We start from the raw sequence: 16,532 nt of genomic DNA on the forward strand, positions 1-16,532 counted from the left end.
ATTTTCGCGCATATCCAAAAACTTTTTTTTCCTTTTTTTTAAAAAAATACATTTGATCGCCACGGTTTTAAGAAAAAAAAAAAGTGCTATGGAAGTACCAACCCAGACCCGAAAATCCACACTTGCCAACTTTGCGGCTGCAGATCATCGCATGACATCACTCCCTCGCCGATTGCGTCTCCAGATCTATGAGAGAAGGGACTCTAACGTGCGGGCCTAGAGCGGCCGCAGCGCTTCCCACCCTCGAATCCCGGGCTAAGCGTCGGTCACGTGACGAGAACGTACCTATTCAGCCGTGGGAGGGGCCGATCCAACGCAATAAAATGGGGAGGGGGGGGGAAGGGGAGGAGTGTTTGAAAACTGTTTCACGCTGGAAGGTGTAAGCGAGGCCGCCGCCCTTGGTCTCCTCGTTCCGTCGTCCGTTCAACGGCCGCCTGACGTGATTGCAGAGGGCAATACGGTCCGGGAAGGGGAGCCGTTGGGCGCGAGACGGGCGTTAAAGGGCCACCTGGAACGCACGACGCTCTTCTGGGAGGGGAGGGGTAGCCTCAGTTTTCTCCACCGTTTGCCGACATGAACCGTTACAGCCGCCAGCGCTACTTGTGGGATACCCTGGCTTGGTCGCTGCTCCTGACGGTGGTTCTCGCCTCTTGCCTTATTCCGCAGAGCAAAGCAGCTGTCGAAGAAGGTAAGGAAGGGGTTTGAGGGGCGGGGGGAGCGCGCTGGAAACGCCTGGGCTTGACTTGAGGCGGGAGGGCCCCGGCCTGCCGCGGGTCCCGAGGCGTGAGAAAAAGAAAGGGAGGCGGGCGCTGCGGCTCTTCCTTCAGCACCTTCGGGCGCGTTTCGAGTTGGCGAACCGGCTGCCAGAGTCGTGGCCGCAGGGAGGTGGGGTGGGGGGAGGGAGAAGCGAGTGGCCCGAGGAACGTCTTCGGGATCGCCGAAGGCGGAAGATAAAGTCCCAGAAGACAAGTTTATTGTTCTTTTTTGTTTTTTTTTGCGAGCACACCGGCCCAACTTCAAAATGAAATTCTGTTGCCTGCTCCCAAGACAAAGTGTATATATACCCAAACACACAATACATGGCTATATACATACATAAATATATACTTGCAACGCATGCGCTCTCTCTCTCACACACACGCACACACACACACACACACACACACACACACACACACACACACACACACACAGAGAGAGAGAGAGAGAGAGAGAGAGAGGTCAAGAAGGCAAGACCAAAAACAAAAACCCGGGATATAAGAAGAAACTTGTGGGTACTCCCTCACTGGATGTTTTTAAGAGACTGGATTGCCACTTCGTCTGAAATGCCATAGAGGCTCCTGCTTGAGCAGAAAGGGCTGGACTAGAAGATCTCCGAGGTCCCTCCCAGCTCTATGCGGATCGATATATCCCAGAAGAAGAAAAAAGTCCTTGGGGGCGATCCCGCCGCCCGCCTTGCAACCACCCTCAGCTGGATTGTCGGACGCCCAGTGGTTTCCTTTGGTCTGCCCGCAAAAGCGACCGAATTTCACAGCAAGAAGAGGGGGAAAAAAGCCCTTTGAACAGCAGAGACGGTTTTAAACGACAGTCACGGCCGCTGTTTTTCGCTTGCTGGATAAAGAAGCCCCGCGGCTGCTTTTCGGTTTGTCGGGGATTTAAATGGACGGCGGAGAGGTGGAAGAAACGCCAGGTGGATTTGAGCCCTTGCGAGATGGAGGCAGATCATCCTCATACCCTTTTGAGTTTCTTCTGCTCGCCGGCAAGGTCGACTTTAGCAAGGCGAATCGAAGGGGGACAAATTAGAGCCGGAAGTAGCAGAATTTGGTTTTGTAATGAAGGCGAATAATATGGGCTCTACCTAGCCGAAGAAAGAGGCAGGTTTTGCCCTTAGCTTTAAACTGATTTATGTACTTGTTCTTCGATGGTAACCAGATGCAATATTAGGTAGGTTTGTCAGTGAGATTCAATCTGGAGGAAGAAAAAGCTCGAATTATAGTTTGAGTTCTGTCTGCCAGAAGACAAAAATAAGGGACAAATGATTTTTCGCTACAAGGTTAGGGTCCAGATTAATCTGCAAGACTTTTTTTTGCCAGGGGTTGGATTGTGTACTTAACACTGTAAACTGATAAACTTACTGAGTTGGGAACTGGAGAGGCAGGGCAACATAAAAATTAAAAATAATCCAAATAATTAAAAATAGTAAATAAATGAAGAAAACAAAACTCAAAGGGTGTACTAGAAGGACCACCAGGTCTTTCTGCTGACAGTTTTCTGTTTCTAAGATCGATTGTACCAGAGTTGCTGGCTTGTAGGACAAAAAGGAAGACTCATAAATGTTGAACTAAAGTTTTGGCAATGAAATGATATAGGAATAAAAAGTCCTCAGAATGCCAATACTGTATTAGTATTTTGTTTTAGTATAAATGTAACATTCTAATTGAAACAAGTTTTTCTAACAATTGCAAACAAAGAATTACAGAGTTCTTATAATCATGTTAATACCTTATTTCTCGTTATCAGCACTTTGGAAATTATTGTGTTTTGCAAAGATTCTTATTCCTTGTCTATATTTGTAATAATGAATTGTGTTATTAGAACTATTACGTAATTTTTTAAGCCTGAGCAAGGCATTTGTTTAAGGGAGTTTTGTCCTATTTTATGACTTTTTTGCTACAGTTATTAAATAAATCACTGCAGTTAAGTGAATAATGTGATTGTTAAATGAATCTGGCTTCCACCATTGACTTTGTTTGTTGGAAGCCTACTGAGAAAGTTGAAAATCGTGATCACATGACCCCCAGAGTACAGCAGCTGTCATAAATGCATGCCAGTTGCCAAATGCCCAAATTTTGATCACATGACCATGAGGCACCATGCTGCAATGGTCATAAGTGTGAAGAACAATTATAAGTCACTTTTTCAGTGGCATCATACTCTGAATGGTCACTAAATGAATTGTTGTAAATTAAGAACTACCTGTATTTCAAAATTATTAAGGAAAATAAGGTCTTTACCTAGTGCTGAAAAGTTCTTGTGGTTTCTCTGGGCAGGGCATTCCGTAAATGATGGTTACCACAGAGAAGGCTTTTTCTCTTAGTGATCCACATCACCTCTTGTTAGATGATAGTGAGGTCTGGATAGATACATATGAAAGAAGGTGTTCCTTCAGGCAACCTGATCCTAAGATTTTGAGGACTTTAAAGGTGAAATCTATCACTTTGAATCAGGTTTGGAAATGGAACAGTAACTAATATAGATTTTAAACAGTTGAAATTGTCAGAATGCTTTTGAAGAGAGTCCCATGTACAATACATTGCAATAATCCACCCAGGAAGTTACCAGATGGATACAGTACTGTTGTAAGACTGTCTCGGTAAGCTCATAATTTGTAAATCACCTGAAACTGATGAAAGGCAATCTCTGCTACCATTAAGTATTTATTGGCCTCCATCCTGTCCCTTACCTTGCCCAAGAACTGGTTTAGAATGCCAGTTGTCTCATTCGTTAGATAAGAAGAGGTAGAGATACGTAAAAACAGTATGTTGAGGGCATCTCAGCCCACATCTGTGGATGACTGCTCAGCATTTTTATTTACATATATGTTAAAAAGCATAGGGAAATAATATGAAACCCCAGGGACTCTGTAGCTCAGTTGTCATGTACAAGAACAGTTAAGAAACAGTAATTCTGCCTTATGAAAAAGGCTTTTCAAAACCACTATAGAATATTTCCCCCATTGCCCAACTTAGACTGCCTGATCAAGAAAACACCATAAACAATGGTATTGAAAGATACTAAGAAGTCCTAGAAGACCAATAGAGTTATAGAAATAGAGAACAAAGAAGGATGGAACCACTCCCTTTCTCACTGAAGCATTGATGGCCTTAACCAGCCCCTCCTGCTAATTTAATAAGCCAGTACAGATAGTCCTCAACTTATAACCACAATTGAGCCCAAAATGTTTGTTGCTAAGTGAGACATTTGTTAAGTGAATTTTGTTCCATGTTATGACCTTTCTTGCCACAGTTAAGTCAATTATTGCACTTGTTAAATTAGTAACACAGTTAAGTGAATCTGGTTTTCCTATTGACTTTGCTTGTCAGAAGATTGCAAAAGGTGGTTCCATGAACCCGGGATACTACAATGGTCATAAAAGTGAGTCATTTCTCAAGCATCTGAATTTTGATCACTTGACCATGCGGATGCTGCAATGGTTGCAAGTGTGAAAAAAATATATGTCACTTTTTTCAGTGCCATTGTAATTTCAAACAGTTACTAAATAAACTATTGTAAGTTAAGGATTATCTGTAATTATAAAAGTTGAATACACAATTAATAGATCAAACACATACCACGCTCATCTTGGGCCTCACTACTGAAACTCATCCAAAGTGGGATGAGGATGGTGTTCTGGATGGTTCCACATCTGGATTTGCATCAGTACAGAGGTTGAATTGTAATAAACACAAGCAATTTACCTTCAAGGTTTCTTATGGATTTTTTATGTGTTACTGAGAGTTTTAGTCATTCTTTGGGACAGATTGCAATATGCCCCTTGCTATTTAAAAAAACTCCATTGGGTGACATTTGGAAGACCTCCTTACTGTACCATATTGACTTTTTAATGGGCCCTAAACTGTACCAAACTATTTGGCATGAGTATTGTAGCAGACATCCTACAGATGAAACTCGAAAAATTAGAATATCGTGCAAAAGTTCATTTATTTCAGTAATGCAACTTAAAAGGTGAAACTAATATATGAGATAGATTCATTACATGCAAAGCAAGATAGTTCAAGCCGTGATTTGTCATAATTGTGATGATTATGGCTTACAGCTCATGAAAACCCCAAAACCACAATCTCAGAAAATTAGAATATTACATTCAATCAATAAAACAAGGATTGTACATAGAACAATAACGGTCCTCTGAAAAGTATAAGCATGAACAGTTAACAAAAGTAGTTGCTGAAGAACCAAACTCTAAATACAAATAATTCATAGTGTCCAAAGCTTTGTCTACTCCTTCCTCCCCTTTGTTAATTTTCCACTTAAAAATGAAGACTATTACAATTATTTCTGGATTTTAGTTCACATATAAAGTATCTATCATGCAAGTATCTTTAGTCATCAATGATATATCAAAGCCTTTAAGTTTAAAGTGTTTGTTGTCTTTTCTATTTTCTACATTTCTATTTTCTGTCTATTGTTAACTAGCTTTTCTTTTTACAATTTGTTTTCTGTTCTAGTTGGCTGTGAAAGACATACAAATTGTAGTTCCTGCATTGCTATTGAATCATCTCAACTGAATTGCACATGGCTTCAATGCACTGGTAAATTGTACTACTTTGAAATATTTCTGATTTATTACTTTTGTTTTTCTGACTTTATTAGTTTTTGCACACATTGTAAGATTAAACATTGTAAGGTTTGGTTCTTCACAACCAAAACGTATATAAACATATATCTGTCATTGCTACATATACGCAGCTTCAGAGATTCATGTAATTTGATAAGAGAACCTAATCATGTATTTTGCCCCTCAAGTTATATGTTGGTATTTAGGCTAGTATTAAAAAAAAGAGATACCTTCTAAGCAATCTAATAACTAAAAGACAGACAGCCCACCAGTTTCTTTTGGGCTAAGCAACCTTATAGAAAGTACAAAGAAGAGGAAAGAAATAGTAAATAAAAAGTAAGGCCAGGATTTGTGTTGTTGTTCTTTAAAACTAAATCTAGTCTTAGTAAACATTTTGAAAATAAAATATGTTTATTTGGCCTAAAGACCAGCACATAATAATCAATACTGTAATATAAAACAGTTCACATCTATATAAAAAATATAACTCGTCAAATCAATCAGCAGCTGCAAAATCAATCAGAATTTAGCTGCATTTCGAGTAACATTCATGAATATCTAAAAATAGAAGTTGTGTGTTAGATCAGAATGACCAGAAAATGTGTTTAAAGGTGAGATTATCAAATCTGAATGTAAAATGAACAATGTAATGTGTGTCCCAATAGCCCCTTTGCTGTGTGGGCTAAATTTTAGCCCAACTGGGATATTTTTGCATCTCCCAGGACTAGTAGGAAGGGCATATACCAAGCCAAAGAAAATGGCCTCCTCTATTTAGGGGTAATTTAAGTATACACAGTAACACATCAGGATAACATGCTGGTTAGGACTATATCTTTGGGAAAGATGCTACATCTAATGAGATCATATTTAATATGCTGCCTCAATATCACTTGCATTTTTATTGACAAATAGGCAAAGTTGGTTAGTGAAAAATTAAATTCCAATTTTTACACAGAAATCAGGATGACACAAAGTTGTCAGTAAGGATTAACTACAGCTCTCCATATCTTCCTATCCTTATCAGCATTCATAATATAATAGATTTATTCTTTTGAGTCTTTCATAACACCATTAATATAAACAGTATGTAAATGCCACATAATACAAATAATGTATAAAATTATACTTGTGATTTTATGCAGTTTGACAAACAGACGCAAATCTAATTTGCAATTTAACAGACATTGGGAGAAATAGACTCTCCTTAAATATTTTATTAAATCAGAACTTTATTGGGTTTTTAAGGGCATTATAGAACAATGTTTATAATAAAAATTATAGCCAAATGCTGTAAAGTTTCATTCATTAAAACCTGGGGTTTTTTTCTCTAGAAGGAAATAAGTCTCGGTGCACAAATTCCTCAAGTACATTTCCTGATTGTATTGCTATTCCTGAAAATGGGACATGTGCAGGTGAGTATTGATGCATATATGATGATAAAGAGAATAATTATTTAAGGGCCAAAGCTGCCTGAAAACTTTATTCAGTTTCATAAACAGGACAAACCTATTATGTTTGGTCAACACCTAATCTTTTATTGCACTGCAGCTACCAGATGACAACTGAAAATATTCTTGTTTCTTTAAATTCTCCATTGGTGACAAACCTTGCATTTTACTATTTCTGTGTTTCTTTATGTCCATCCGTTTTCCCTATTGTTATGGAATACAAATTTCTGTTGAGAACTCTATTAAAAAGGGATGAACTCTGTAGTGTTTTCAAAATATGATGCAGTTTGGATCTTTCCGATGCAACCATACAACTTTAGCAGGCTGATAGCCTCTTTTAGTTTTGTTTCTTTCTTTTTTTTAAACAAATTTTATTCAGTTTTTCACATTAAAAACAAAAATCTCTTTTTAGTGGACAACATATTTCCAGGTCATCACCTTTACATACAAATATGACAGCAATTATACATTTATATATGCATACTTAATTCTATTATTACCTTTTCCATTTGAAATTTTCAGTAAGGAGAGAAACAGACACATTAATTCTAGCCTCTTTTATTAATCTCAATCGAAACATGTTTTTGTTTCATTTCAATTATTTCAAATATAATCCTTTAATATTTATTTTAAAAATAAAGATAAACAATATGTGTTTGCCTAATAATAATAATAATAATAATAATAATATAATATAAAGGTTATCAATGTCTCCCCTTGCTTTTAATAGTCTATATTAACTTATTAATTTAGTTGGTTCTTTAGCCTGTCATATTTCCTTTCCATTACACATTATTTTTATAAATTTTAGATTAATACAAATTTTAACACTAAAGAAAAAAAAAGTATAGGGTTCTTTTACTGCTTTGAGTGTGTCACCTCAATAATTAAAATATACCTTTATTCCCTCATCTTGATTCCCAATAAACCATTATTTTTAAGAAGTTACAATAATAATCATTACATCTTTTCATTTGGATTCCGCAGCATATTTTCCCCCCTTAATTTTTAATAAAAGTTATCAGTATCTATATTACCCTGTTTTCTAAATATTTTCAATTGCAGAAATATTCTTATTACCCCTTATCACCCTGTAGAATCCCCTTTTTAATTCATCAACCATTATCTCTGAAAAAAACAATTTCTTTTCAACGTTTTACTATTTCTGTATTTATTTCATGCACCTGTTTCTTACTGCTTCTCCCCCCCATCTTTTCCCCATATCTTTTCTCATTCCAGTTTATATCCCTCTCTTTCTTAATATCTTCCTTTCCCCTTTTCTGCTGGGTCTTTCTGCCTTTCCCAACTTCACAGGTATTCCCCCTTTTGATTGCTTTCTTAAATCTCAATTTTTAACCTTCCTTCTTTCCCCACTTTGTAGTGTTCTTTGTGTTAATTGTCTATTTAAAATGTCTTCTCCTTGAATCAACTTCTCCTCCTCTGAAGCTCTTTCTTCTTGTTCTTCAATCGCCATTTTCATTTTTTCTAACACAAAGCAAAGTGATTCGCCTCTTTCCTGTAGTAATTCTCTCATATTTTTAAGTTCCATTTTTAATTCCCGAAGAGATATCATCATTACACACTCTTGTATTTTATGATCGTTAAAGTCCACAAAAAGCCCACTTTTACTTTTCTTCTTTCTTCTTTCAATTTTCTAAAGTTCTCAATTATTCCAGCCCAGGGTCTATACCAAAAACATCAATCAATCCCACAGTCAGTCTTTCCTTCCTTTTTTCTTTATTCTGGTTCTGCTTTTACTTTCTAAGGTTCTTACTTTGTTTCAATATTTCTTTAGTGTTATATTCACACAAATTCATTCAGAAACAGGATGCTTTCCCTTTTGTTTGAGCTCAAGTTTTTGTCAAAAAGTGGCATTCTCCATTATACAAAAAAGTCTTCACTTTTTCCCCCTATTTTTTTGTTTAGGGTTTTTCGAACCTCAATATTCCAGCACAGTCCAGTCTCCAATTTGTAAACTTTATTATTATTATTTTTTGACAATCTTAAGTCCAGCTTTATTTTATGCCTGTTTATTGCCGAAATATTTTAGTCCAATTTAGTTAAATCTTTAGTTCCGGCTTCTTCCTTTCCCGGTTCGAAGCCCCGCTTAGCTGTCAAAATTATTTTCTTATTTTTTTTCCTGTCCCTTTGTAATTTCGCCGCTCACTTTTCTTTTCTTAAAAATTCCATGTTACCTTAATCCCGGGGTACTTTTGTTTAGTTGTATTGCCCAGTTGTCCCAGTTCAGATGTTATCAACCTCTTTCTTCCCTCCTGCACAAATCTTAATCCAGCTGAGTCCTCCTCTTCAGGGTGGCCATTTTAAACCACCACTTCAGGGGGAAAAAGACCAAGCCCAGGGGTGGAGATGCGGCTCCCCTCAACCTGGCTTGTGGCTTCCCCTTACTCCGCTGCCCCTCCAAGGCAGCTTCAGCCCCTAATCGTAATGATCAGGGCTCTCCAACGAAAAAGCATGGACCATAGCTGCAGAGAGTCGCGATCTACAGTCCGTCAGCGAGGAGGTGCCTTAGGTTTGTTTCTAAAGTCTGAACATTGTTTAGGTTTTTCCATGGGTTCACAAGATGAGAGATTCTGTACAGGTGCTCCTCAATTTAGGATTACAATTGAGCCCCAAATTTCTGTTGCTAAGTGAAACATTTGTTAAGTGAGTTTTTCCCTATTTTACAATCTTTCCTGCCTCAGTTAAATTAATTGCTGCAGTTGACACAGTTATTTAGTGAATCTGGCTTCCCCATTGACTTCTCTTGTCCGAAGGCCTCAAAAGATGATCATGTGATCCCAGAACATTGCAACTGTCATAAATATGAATCAGTGGGCAATCAGTTTTTTAAAAAAATCAGTGAATTTTTTTTAAAAACTTGATCCTACAATGGTCATAAGTGTGGAAATGGTCATAACTCAATTTTTTTCAATGCTGTTGTAACTTTGAACAGTTACTAAACAAGATGTTGTAAGTCAAGGACTACCCATTCATTGTACATTAAAAATGAGAAGGCACACAATTTCAAAACTAAATGAGTGAACTGTACCACAAAATGTCAGAAGTTTTTTATGGGAACTCTTTGAGTTCCATCACTGAATATTTTTGAAAAGAATCTTGTCTTGACTTCAGTGGCTTTTAGCCATGCCCAAGCATTGCAGTTTGCTCATCCCATAAGAGATTTCTGAGGTTTGGATAATAGAACATTGACAACCAATTCAGAACCCTTCCGGTGACAAAGATGGTGGATTGACAACCAATTCAGAACCCTTCCGGTGACAAAGATGGTGGTGACTGTCAGTCCATTTCAAATCCCAATAGCCCAGTACCCCTATGTAGAGCTTCTAATTCAATCTCCATCAACTTAGCAGGAGCCTGACACAATCACTATGTAGACCAGGGGTGTCAAACTCAAGGCCTGAGAGCTGGATCTGGTCTGCAGGGTGTTTAGATCTGGCCTCTGGACTGCCCTGGAAACAGCAAAAGACCAGCCTACGGTACCTCTGCCAGCAAAAACAGAGCTTGGGAGGGCACGGCCTTCCAAGCTCCGTTTTCGCTGGCAGAGGGTTGCAGGGTGCCATCGCAGCCAAAAACAGAGCTCAGGGGCCTGAGAGCGCTTGGGCCAGTGCGGGCACCCCCAACATGACAGACATCAAGCTGGTCACACCCATCCTCATCACGCCTATCCTGCCCCCCCCAGTCAAATACAACCCTGATGCAGCCCTCAAATCTAATTTGACACCCCTGATGTAGAACATCAAAGAGTTAGGATTTTTAATTAGTAAAGGTAAAGAGTTTAATTCTAAATACTGGAAAAAGTCTGAAAAAAGAACCTTGTCAAAAGAAAGTGAATAGGGTATTTAGTAGTTTTGTCAGTTGTTCAGACACCTGAACCTAATGATATTTCCCAGCCTCTAGGGTAGATGATTGCCTATAAAGTGTCATGTACAAGATTTCAATCCTGCCTCTTCAGTAGATATTTTTCCTCTTCTTGAATCTTAGTTGCTTGGCAATCCCAATGAAGATGAAAAGTTGTATGTCCATTACTGTAGGAAGGAATTTGGATGTCTCATGAATTCCAGCTGATTACTGATGAAAGAAGTAATTACTTCTGTAATTATTAAAGTTACATATTTCTTCAAAAAATGCCAGGCCAAACACCAAGTTACTCAAGTAAAGATTTATCTGTGTGTAAGAACCCTAGAAGAATTTTCAACCTAGATATCGCCACTATTATTCTTAAAAATCTATTTTATGCTTCATGTTTTGTTTTGTTTTTTTAGTTTTTCCTGTCAATGCTACTACACCTAGTACTACCACCACAGTCACCAGCCCAACAGGTAACAAAAAGAAAAAAAATGTGCATTAATACAGACATATTGTTTTAGCTTAATGCTATCCAGTAATGAATCTGTAGTAAAATAAATATCTGAAGAGACATGTAAGTTTTTTATTTACATGCGTATGTGACTTTTGTGCTCAGGTAATTATGCTCAGGTATATCAGTAATTTGATAAATCTATAGATCAAGCAAAATCTGCTTTGAGAATATGCGTTAGTATTGTTCAAGTAACAATATAAAAATTAACAATTCATAAATCACTATTTCTTAGCATTTCTTCTAAAGAAAAATTTCAGTTTCTATATTTCCATTCTCTTTTTATGAGTAATTTCTTCTATAACTGATAAAATTTTAGATGCATTTACAATATTGTTAGTTGACTGCTTTTAGAAATTTCCCTTGGTTGAAACTACACAGTGATAATATTGAAAGTAGGCATTTCAACCCAATTAATTTGCACAGCAACAAAGAGATCTAGTTGTATTTAAATGCATAATAGTTACAGAAGTAACACATGAAGTGATATTTGTCTATTTGGTCAAGAAAATGCAAAAAGACACAAGAAAAAGATATATACTGTATTTTCTCCAAAATCCTCACTGCCTAAATATGTAAAATAACCACGCAGGCTATATCCTCCTTTTCCTGATCTCATTCTTCCACTAATCTCAATAACAATAAAAGAGTCTTGTTTTACATTCTTGTTCTTGGCAGTCTCCAACCGAAGATCAACATTTTGGCAGCATTTATGATATTGTCCTCTTTTATATTTGATTTTTAAATTGTGTTCAGAATTGTGTTCATTGATATTTTTATAGTCCTTCAAAATATAGGAAAGGAACATGTCATGTTCAGTGTTTTGAATCACAAATAGGATTCTTTAAGTATACATGTATATTCATATTTCAAGGCAAATAAAATTATATAAATGTTTCTTTATAACAGGTAGTACAATTAACTCAACTTCAACAGGAAGTCCTATTAAGAACAGTACAACCTTTGCCACTACTTCTGTTATTACCGATAAAACAGGTAAAATTTAATTTAACAGGCATTCATAATGAACTCTGTTGTCTTGAAAGTTACTTGTAAGACAGTTCTTTTCTTGGGTGAATAAGAAAAAGCAAAAGGCAAGTGAACTATGGATGAAATAAAACAGTACATGTCTATTTTCAGATACTGGAAAACAAGAGTCAAATTGGGTAATAATGTTCCCTTCAAGGGTGTACAAAACTTCTGAATCATAAAGCAGCAGTGTCCTTTCTCAGTTGCTTCATAAGCTTTTCTTTGTGAAGCGGTAATTGTGCTTAGCTTTAATGATTCCAGTGATTCTATATATCTACACTGCAAAGTGAGGAGTGAATCGGCAATTAATTTCCAGATCATATAACACTTTTAAATCATTCTTTGAGTTTTCAAGATTATTAAATCTTATAAGATTAGCATTTAATTTTTTAAAAAATCAAATACGTGTGGTCTCTATAGCATCCTCACACAGGATGTACTGAACAAGTTTAAGCAGCAATTGAGCTCGCCTCCTTTTGCATCTAATCTAGAATAAAGGACTAATTTGTAACTTTCCTTCTATTGAAGAGTGTATTCAAATTCTGTTTCATTGAGACAGACCTGTAGAATTGATTTTTAGATGATGAAAAATAATACATAGAAAATATAATTCAGGAGCAAATCACTAATCATTATAATCCTCTTATTTGACAGGCACATCAGCTCTAATACCAACTACCAAACCATCACATCATAAAGCAAGTTTCGATGCAGCCAGTTTCATTGGTGGTATTGTACTTGTGCTGGGTCTGCAAGCAGTTATCTTCTTTCTGTATAAATTTTGCAAGTCCAAAGAACAAAACTATCACACTCTCTAGGAAATGTTGCTTTTTAAGTGGACATAGATTAGCTCAATATTTATGATTAGCTACACCAAAAGATGCTTATTCTTTATGGAATACAGCAGTTCAAGATACTATTTTCAAGACTTAAAAAAAGGTCTGCAACATGCTTGGAATAAGGTTGTGTGAATCATGTCTTGCTGAACAGAAATATTAGCAATATTCTGCATGAACCCTTATTTGCTGTCTTAAATTTTTGGTAGCTGCTACTATAAGAATCTATTATTTGATATGCCAAATGTAGCTGCTGATAGTTATTGTATTTAGTGGCAGCAATGTTCTTGATAGGTAAATTTACAATTACAGTGACTTAATTAAGTTTAGATACAATATCCCTATGCATCATTATTAAAAAGACATAAAAATTATCTATGAAAATTATGACTTTTTATCTGTTCAGCTTGGAAATTGGAAGAGATTTGTAGGGTGTTTTTAGGATATTTTTTTTCTTAACAAATATGACTGCCCATATTTTTTCATATTATATGATGTTATAAGGATGACTGTTTTTTATTGTAAGCATCTATAGGAAGAATGATGATCAAAAGATACAAGTTCCCCTGTGCATAAGGAAGAAGGACCAGTGCCTTAATTAGCAGATTGCAAATTGAAGTGTTGTGCCATCTTATATTTTGAGGTTTAGTGAAGAATGTCGTTTTATTTGCACCAAGTTTTCTCCATTAGACATACGAACCTCAGCACTATATGCTAACATTGTTAACTGTTTTCATATGTGTTAATATAATGTATTGGATCTATATTTTTGAGGAGTTAGATCCTTTGAGGAAAACAGATTGGGTAAGCTACATGTGATCAATTTATCCAACTGATTTTTGTGGGCCTGTTAAATGTGGCAAAGTATGGGTTCAATTTGCTGTATCCAGGCTTTGTTTACTGTTTCTAAAGCCATTTGTCTGTAGCCTTCAAATTACCTGCCTTAGAAAATGCTGTGCTTTTCATATGAGGATAATAATTTTAGCAAACACAGTTTGTGCTCACAACGTTATGGATATTTTAAAGGTACTGTAGTCTTGCGTGGATCTTGGAATATTTTATTCCCACGTAGCAATATCCCACCTATAGGTTTCATAATACAGCAAATTACGTGATAGAACAATTGTGATAGAAACAAACTTGATTGAACACTTGAACTGTTATTTTATTTTGATTATTCTCTTAATAGCTTCTTAATGTTTGTTTTGCAAGTCATGTGATAAATACAATTGAAATAATCAAAATTCAGTTTATAGGGTTAAGTGCTTCTGCTGGATGAGCTCCAGTCAGAGGAACTGGAGTGGTTGATATGCTGGTGACAAAATTGACTCTGTAGATTTATTGTTAAAATGTTACCATCATTCTAATTTCCTTAATCCTTCCAGTTTGAGTAAAGTTCACTTTAATATTATCCAGAAAGTCAATTCATAAAATATATTTAGTAGAAAGTACTGTAATTTTAAAGAATCTTCTGACAACTGCACTCCTAAAAGACAATAGCTCTGGTCAGTAAGACAGTTGAACCGACTACTCCATTCGGTTATTTCCAAAATAGGTGGTATATATTTAATGGCCTTGTGGTAGTCATTTTACTACCTCCCCATGGTCTTTATAAATTTAAGCTAAGAAGCTGAAAATTTAAACACAAAGCTAATGAAATTCTAAAGGAACTGTTTCAAAATGCACTCTTAATATTAGATAAATAAAGACTAAAAAGCTATTTACTTTTTGCTTCCATCCTAATTCTTGAATGTTAATATTTATCTTGTAAATTTAAAGGGAAAAATATTTCAAAACTGACAGTGCAGTATGCACTTCCAAAATCAAAATGTGAGATGATTTTGTTAACGAGCCAAGAATACCTGTCAAAGACATTAAAACATGTATTCCTAAATACATTGAACCCTCTTTCAAGTGCCTTAAATTTTCTTAATGTTGGCCTCATGTCAGGGAAATAAACTTTAATCAATATATCTGCCCCTTAGTTTCAGCAATTGCTCTTTTCCAATGATTTTAGAAAATTCAGGTGTTAGTATTACCTTTCAGGAAATCTATATTTTCTATTTAGGTGGCATAAAGTTATATGTTTAATTACTAAGGGCATTTTTAATAATTTCATGCAGTGACAGTAGATTTGATTTTCTAAACCAGCTTCATCTGTAATGTACCAAACTACAGTGGACACATTAAGGGGCTTCCCTGTTATTCCCATATTTAAATTCTTTACCATCTAGATTTAGATAGATAAAACTTTGTTTTCAGTATAATGCCATTACTTCTGAATTAGTATGAATTGATTTTTATCACTTTGCTGGTTGTTTGAAATTCAGCATATTGTTTGTTTTTAAAGCAATCACCTGTATAGAATAACTGATCATGTGGACCTTAATTCTTTAGATAGTAAATTGTGACTTTCATTCTTTATCTGGATTGTTCTCAGAACTCTCATATGCAAATGAACTGCATAGGGAATGGAATGTATAGATATTATGTACTTCATATGTGGTGTTGTCATTGGAAGAAATGCAAATCATTTACAACTGTAATACCAAAATAATAAATCATTTATTAAAATGTTTTTTTGTCCAGGTCAGTTACTTAGAGCTAGACTACATAAACAACCTAATAAACATTACATTGACAGCATGTAACAGTGCTATGTATTTTTTATAAGGCATTGATTATTTAGGGGACCCAAGAGATCATTTGCTTAAGAAATATGAAACTACAGCTTTATACAATTCATGTGCCTTAAATACAGGTAGTCTTCGACTACAACACTTCGTTTAGTGACTGTTCGAAGTTACAACAGCACTGAAAAAAGAGACTTATGACAATTTTTTCACACTTACTTGAAGTATCCCCATGGACATGTGATTTACATTAGATGCTTGACAATTGACTCAATTTATGACAGTTGCAGTGTCCCGGTGTCATGTGATCCCATTTTGCAACCTTCTGACAACATCAGTGAGGAAACTAGATTCACTTAATAACCATGTTACTAATTTAAGAACTGCAGTGATTAACAAATGTTGTGAGAAAAGTTGTAAAATGGGGCATTAACAAATTTCTCTCTTAATAATATAAATTTTGTGGTTCAATTGTGGCCATACATTGAGGACTACCTGTACAATGACAATATGTAACTTTCGAAAGAACAACAATGAAATCTCAATATGGCATAACAAAGCCAAAATCTTTTATTCTCATAGTATTACTCAAAAGCTTTAAAGAAAATATGGTAAGAAAAGTTTTATTAACAGTTACTGACAGCAATGATGTGCACAGTAATGTTTTCACTCTTGGTCAATGACAAATCTAAATAGTAGCAGTTTATTTTTGAGATGGGTTTTGTTCTTGTTGCACAGGAAAAGTAGAATGTGAGATTTGGGTAAGATCTGGCAATAGAAAGTCTACTATTCTATTTTTCCATCCTGAAGGTACCTGGAAAGACAAAGTTCGTTATTTTTATGTTTTGC

At 35.9% G+C, this 16,532-nt stretch overlaps 2 protein-coding genes across 4 annotated transcripts in view; one reads left to right on the plus strand and one right to left on the minus strand.

Annotated features, from left to right (window-relative positions):
* Positions 1 to 182: 182 nt before the first annotated feature.
* Positions 183 to 15,626, plus strand: CD164 (CD164 molecule). The gene is made up of 6 exons (XM_026726628.2): positions 183 to 688; positions 5,250 to 5,333; positions 6,691 to 6,771; positions 11,091 to 11,147; positions 12,095 to 12,181; positions 12,869 to 15,626. The coding sequence occupies exons 1-6, from the start codon at positions 574 to 576 to the stop codon at positions 13,030 to 13,032; spliced, it is 588 nt and encodes a 195-aa protein (XP_026582413.1). The 5' UTR covers positions 183 to 573; the 3' UTR covers positions 13,033 to 15,626.
* LOC113455257 (uncharacterized) overlaps positions 15,597 to 16,532 on the minus strand; it is a 69,221-nt gene continuing 68,285 nt past the window's right edge. For 2 of the 3 annotated variants that reach the window (XM_026726530.2, XM_087913226.1), the window contains exon 48: positions 15,597 to 16,497. In XM_026726530.2, the coding sequence (XP_026582315.2) occupies positions 16,387 to 16,497 (111 nt within the window). In that variant the 3' untranslated portion in view covers positions 15,597 to 16,386. The remainder of the gene's footprint in view (positions 16,498 to 16,532) is intronic. The other variant, XR_015739611.1, reaches the window with a different exon arrangement.

This window comes from Pseudonaja textilis, chromosome 1 (genome assembly GCF_049901715.1).
Source record: "Pseudonaja textilis isolate UNSWEBS1 chromosome 1, rPseTex1.2, whole genome shotgun sequence".
NCBI lineage: Eukaryota > Metazoa > Chordata > Lepidosauria > Squamata > Elapidae > Pseudonaja > Pseudonaja textilis.